The sequence below is a fragment of the Lonchura striata genome, chromosome 8 (assembly GCF_046129695.1).
Source record: "Lonchura striata isolate bLonStr1 chromosome 8, bLonStr1.mat, whole genome shotgun sequence".
Lineage (NCBI taxonomy): Eukaryota > Metazoa > Chordata > Aves > Passeriformes > Estrildidae > Lonchura > Lonchura striata.
The window spans coordinates 7,701,864-7,707,863 of record NC_134610.1 but is presented as its reverse complement, the minus strand read 5'-3'; the positions used below and the strand labels follow the sequence as shown (position 1 = coordinate 7,707,863).

Here is a 6,000-nt window from a genome sequence, read left to right as displayed (position 1 = left end):
ATCTTCACACCACTGCACTGTATCAAAATATCCTGTCACTAGAGTATGATACAGTGGCAGAACCAGGACTGCTGGAAAAGCACAACTCGAACTTCATTTTTAATGTATCTGCCCTATTAGTCTTCCTTACCACATGAATTGGTTATGACTCAAACTGAGTTAAAAAGTGACTTCTAAAAAACTGAAATACTGTATTACTGTTAGAGATGTCACTAATAGCTTTGTAAGAAAATTGTTCAAAATTTTGTTGTTTGCATCATGTTCTCTTTGAGTCCAGCGTGTAAGTTTTTTACAAAGCTTGCTGCAGAAACACTTTCCCGTATTTATCCTTGTTTTGGAGTCCATTTACCAAGTTTTGAAGCTCTGGTAATTGATAAGCTTCTCTGATGGAAGTGTGAGACATCTTTGCAACTCTGAAGAAACGGGGATATCTCCCTCTTGTGGTCTTCTATGCAAACAGCCTCAACTCCCTCTGCGGGCTCAGAAGTGCCTAAAGAAGATTTTTCTTTCATCAAACACTACCAAATTGTAAGCAATTCCAGCCACTACAGAAAGTGTTCTTTGTAGAAAGAATGAGAAAGAGATTGTTTCCACTTTATTTTTATCTACATGGTATTTTCTTGCAGAAAAACCACAGAGATTGAAAACGCAGTGCTGACTCCTGAATAGCACCACCTGCAAGAAAGTGGGGGGAAAAACGTTACAGAACAAAGTAGATGAACAAACCCAACAGTGGAGGAGCTGTCAGGCTTCTCTAGGTAAGTGCTAGCTAGCTGAACACACAAACTGCAGTTCTAAAATGCTCACACTTGAGTTACACAAAGCACATTACATCTCTACCTCACAGACCAACCTCACTCCTCAAAAGCCACAGTGGATATGTAGGGACCCATGCTCAGAACTTCCCATGTCATGAGATTAACAAGTCTGACACCAACATAAAAAGAAATTTTGTGCCTTTATTGGAATGGTGTTAGGCTTTAAATACACCAAATTTTGATAACCTGATTATTTGGTTTAATTAGAAATGACACTACAGAACTGCAATACTGGTCCAACAGTCTTGTCTTTACTTTTTTTTTCCTTTTTTTAAAGCAAGAGATAGTATGAAAATGCACCAAGTAATCAGAAAGCACTAGCAGGCATTGGTTAATCCAAGATAGTAGCTTCTTAGTTCCAAAAGCACTCGCATTGTATGGAACCCAGGATTTAGACTGGTCATGATTTGCAAGAGCTAGTTGCACGAGTCATGACTTTTTCTTTTTTTTTTTTTTTTTAATTTACTTTCAAGTTGGTCACTGGTAAATATTTTTCCTCAAATATTACAGTTTCTTTTATTTGTATTTTTCCTCAAAGTATAAAAAAGTATGAAATATAAACAAGCTCCTGTATTGCACCCATGAAAGGGTACAATGGAAGCATTAGAGAGCTGACTATCTACACACCATCAAATCCCATCAAATCTTGGATAATTCATTAATATACAAAATATCAGGGCACAGAAAGAACTAAAATCCACTTTTTTTTGTTTTGTTACGCACAGGTTCAAATAATCAATCTAAAGAAAAAACGTGATCATTTTGGCTTTCCACTACATCCGCATGTTGAGACACTTATTAAAATGATCCTGCTTAATTGTGTTTGGTCTTTTTCTTATTGTCAAGTCATGTTTGTTATCCTAATACCAGCCATCAGACAAACAAGTAATCAGAAAGACTCTTCCTCCTCCCCACTTCCCCATCCCTGACCCCAGCAGGGTCAGCTTTAAGACATGACTCCAAACACAGGGTTGTGACGACAGATGCTAGGGCCAATCTCTTCATAATCTTTTTTGGTATGGCATACTTGGTAGAATTCAGGCTGTAAAGGGAAGGAAAAAACCATCAGTGTATGGTATAGACACATTATTTTAACAATATTAACTTTTATGTGGCCAGTAGAAAAAAAAACAAAGATAGCAAAGAAATCCTAAAATTAACTTACATCATGTGTGGCTAAGCACAAATACAAAAAATACATTCTGCCACAAAATTAATATGCACTATTTAACAACTCACACAAAGCTTTAATTCAGCTTTCTTGTGCTCTTCCAAGCCTTTAAAGTCTAATGCAAAAACAGGGAAAGTATATTTACCACCTGAGGTCTATCAGAAATTCCCCAATCACATTTAATATACAATGAAGGTGAGATGAGAGCTCCTAAAGCACAATCAGAATGGCCCAAACATGCTCAGCTTTACAGCTAAACTCACTGTGGAAGCCAGCATTGATCCTCCAAACCAGACTGCATATCTCTGCATATGGTGTGTAATGACTTGGACATCAATGGGCTTCGGCTGCAGAAAAAGGAGAGAATGGCAACACATTAAAAGTCATTTCTGCAGGTAAAAACCAGATCTAGTTTTAAAGGAGTGTATATATCAAGCTTGCTTTTCATAAATTAGTACTTTCATAAATGCTGTGCATGTAAGTTTACATTTATGGCATCTGACTTGCTTTTCTACAATGAAGAGTAAGAAACAGCTCCTGTTTATAGATAAGTAACTTGCTTTATCAGACAAAGATAGTTCCATTCACACCCATTTTTTCCCACTATTTTCTGATTAATTTCTTGATAGACTATTCATTTATGCATTTATAAGCATTGATCTATACTACCCAAACTTTTCAAAAAAACACATTTTGGGAAGCTAATTTTCAAAATTCATGTGATGATTCTAACAAAGCATCATCAGTTGCAGACTGAACGTTTATCCAGGATCAATACAGTCAGTCATGCTTTTCTGAACTATAAAACTCTTTCCAGTCAGCCATTCCCTTTCCCTCCACAGGCACACAACCTATTCCTTACTTGTGCCACTCAAAACTGACAGTGTATGTAACAGTTTCAGAATTTATTTTTCCAGCCCAGACTGCTGAAGTTTGAAACAGTATCTAAAAATGTTCTGCAACACATTTGCAAAACTCCAGCCAGTGATACTGTGCCATGCCTGGCACTTAGAATAGAAGAAGAATCACATCCAACTTCCTTACTCAGATTCTGCTTCTTTACTCAGTGGTACAAGTCTAGTGAAGAAAACAGACTAAGTGATGCTTCTTGGGCCAGAGAACTGTGTATGACTGAAATTTCAGAGTTGTCTACATGGCATATTATAAAGCTCTGCTGGGGCTTTAAAGGATTGCCTGAGCTCACCTAGCTGGATTCTAAAATATAAATGAGGAAAATAAATTTTGCTTAAAATGGAAAAAAACACACTTTTTTTTTTTTTTCTCTGCTGGTCCTTTATTTTTGCAGGGACAACAGAAAGATGCAACAGTTAGGTCAGAGGTCTGCAGTGGAAAGAGCATAAATTAAGTTTAGTAAAAACATGAAGTCCTTTATAGGAATGTAAGATAATTGAGGTGGGAAGGGACCACATCCTATCTCTGGTCTGGCCTCATGCTCAAGGCAGGGCAAGCTCTGAAGCAGAGGAAGGTATTTAGAGTTTACCTCAAAATCAGTAAACTCCCCACATGTACTGAGGTGCTATCAGGAGTCCCAAAGCCTTCCCTTCTCTAGTCAAGGCTCCCTCATTCCTCACAGGACACGTGCTCCTGACTCTCCTGGTGGCTCAACAATGAGCTCGATTCATTTCTCTTATCTTCATGCTCAAGAGACTGAGCACAATGAGCCGTAACTGATCAATAAACACCAAGCACAAAGACAGCTGGAGTGACCAACTGCTGGTATGTGATCAGTGTAATGGATGAGTGTCTGAAAAGCCTCTGTAAGAACTGCAAATGAGATAAAGACATTTCAACAAAGACCACGATCATTGCAAGATGTTATTTGCACATTTTCCAGGTAACAGATACTTGTTAGGTGCAAGAGCTGCATGAACCAACCTTCAGTCTGCCACCACTAAGTTCTTCACTAAGTTTCAGCCTGGCATCAACAGTCCTTTTCAAGTCTCGCTGTAAACGGCGACCGAAGTCCCTGAACATGGTTGAGCCTCCAGAGAGGACAATATTCTGTTTTGAATAACAAAATTTGTTAAGCACGTCTGAAAATGCAAGTCATCACAATACCCAGTTCCTAAATTCTAAATATCTAAATACAGTTTTAAAAGCAACAGTTAGCAGGTATGCTTTTACTGTAAATTATCTAGCATACAAGCATGACACAACATGAACTCACCAAGAGCTTGCAACATTAAAATTGTCTGTGCTTTAAAATCCATTTATATCTTACTACCTCTCACCACTTTTGCTCAGTTTTTTGTGTCCCTAATGAAAAGCACATTCTGAAAATGTCTACATGAACAACAAACCCTTCTGCATATTGGATCCATTTCTAGGAAAATGGCTCATTTTGCTCATTTGGTATTGGTTTTTAAGAGTTTCAAATATGTACCTTGATAAATATCACAATTTCTCTAAAATGTATATGTATAAAAAAAGACATTAGAGCTACTGACCTTATATAGAGGACGTCTAACATCAATAGGACAATTCTGAATAACTTCATCTACTACTTCTGAGATTGGTTGTGTGAAGTCAGGATTAGCAAACTGCAATCAGGAATAAAATCAAGTCAAGTCACTGTGGAGGACCATTTATTACAAAGAGGAAAAGAGGAAAAAAAGGAAAGAACCATTCTACTATACTAGAGATGTCATGAAAACTAATAATGGAAACAGTCGTTAAATATTTTGCTGTCATTTATAAGTGCTTTGTGTACCAACCTGGATTTGTATAAAGATCAGTAGCAATCAAGAATCAAAGCACTGACTTGCAATAATAGTCCATATCTACTTATAAATAAGAATATATGTAAGTAAAGACAACTACTTCTTTACAATTTTGCAAATGGGATTTCTCTGCTATCATTTAAAACACATCTAAAACGAAGTATAGACAATTCAAATCAACTTACCTCAGGATGGAAGAAAATCTCTGGCCCCAGGAATCTCTCATAACCAACATCAATGGTAAATTCTTTCTTTGAGATAGCATTAATTCCAGTATATTGTTTAATCCACTTTGTACCATCTGTGTCATACTTGTTAAATTCTTTTACTAAGTCAGGGCAAACATAACTAAAGCGCTCCTGAAAATTGAACAGATACAGTTAGAACTCTCTAAAATATAGAAAACTGGTATGAAATTTCAAAAATGTAGTAATTTTATCTTTTAAGAATAAGTATTCAATTGGCAGATAACGAACAGGCCTCAAAACAACTGAACTGCCATTTACTGTACACAGGTAGATAATGGTTCTGCTACTACAGATCATTTCTGTGCAGCACTGAAGGCTCTGGCTGAGCTAAATTACTTTTCTTCTGCTTTTCCTCTAAACTTTGAAGATTGTGAGAAATTAATTCTGAAATACATTGAAGAACTGCCAGAGAAACAAAATTGAATTGTACTTTAAGCTGAATGTCTTTCAGAATAGCTTTGTTCTCTGCGTAATGTGGATTACAAAAAAGAACACATTAATATTCAGAAAGAATGTAAGAGCAATTACAGCTCTTTATATGACACATCCAGCCAACAGTATTTCCTACAGAACATTACAATAATAATAGCAACAGGATAATAACAACAATAATGATAATGGAGGAGAAGAGAAAGGGGAGACAACAGGTGAAGAGTGAAATTCCAGGCCAAACTGAACAAGTATAACCCAACTGTAAATCTTGAGTTTAATATATTTCATGTTATTAAAATATTAAGATATTGTTATATTACTTAGAGCCCATTACTCAGAAGTACAATTACTTTCAGATATTCCTGTACTTTAAAACAAGATACTAACTTGTGATATAAAATAACTTTAGTATCTGCAATGTTCACATTACCTTCACTGCTTTAGCTGTTTCCAAGGATTGTTCAGGAGGAATTCCTACTTCTCTCTCCCTCAGCAACTGCTGAATGAAGTATGTGATATCTCTGCCAGCAATTGGAATGTGTTTGATACAGCTGCCAATCACATATCCTTCAGCCTGTACACAACGTTAA

The 6,000-nt window shown here is 36.5% G+C and overlaps 1 protein-coding gene across 2 annotated transcripts in view; it reads right to left on the bottom strand.

Moving 5' to 3' along the window:
- Positions 1 to 573: 573 nt before the first annotated feature.
- Positions 574 to 6,000, bottom strand: part of ACTR3 (actin related protein 3) — a 28,921-nt gene continuing 23,494 nt past the window's right edge. For both annotated transcript variants that reach the window (XM_021548646.2, XM_077784922.1), the window contains 6 exons: positions 5,841 to 5,984; positions 4,916 to 5,089; positions 4,458 to 4,550; positions 3,886 to 4,011; positions 2,253 to 2,336; positions 574 to 1,860 (listed from right to left, as the gene is read on the bottom strand). In XM_021548646.2, coding sequence (XP_021404321.1) covers positions 1,765 to 1,860; positions 2,253 to 2,336; positions 3,886 to 4,011; positions 4,458 to 4,550; positions 4,916 to 5,089; positions 5,841 to 5,984 — 717 coding nt within the window. In that variant the 3' untranslated portion in view covers positions 574 to 1,764. The remainder of the gene's footprint in view (positions 1,861 to 2,252; positions 2,337 to 3,885; positions 4,012 to 4,457; positions 4,551 to 4,915; positions 5,090 to 5,840; positions 5,985 to 6,000) is intronic.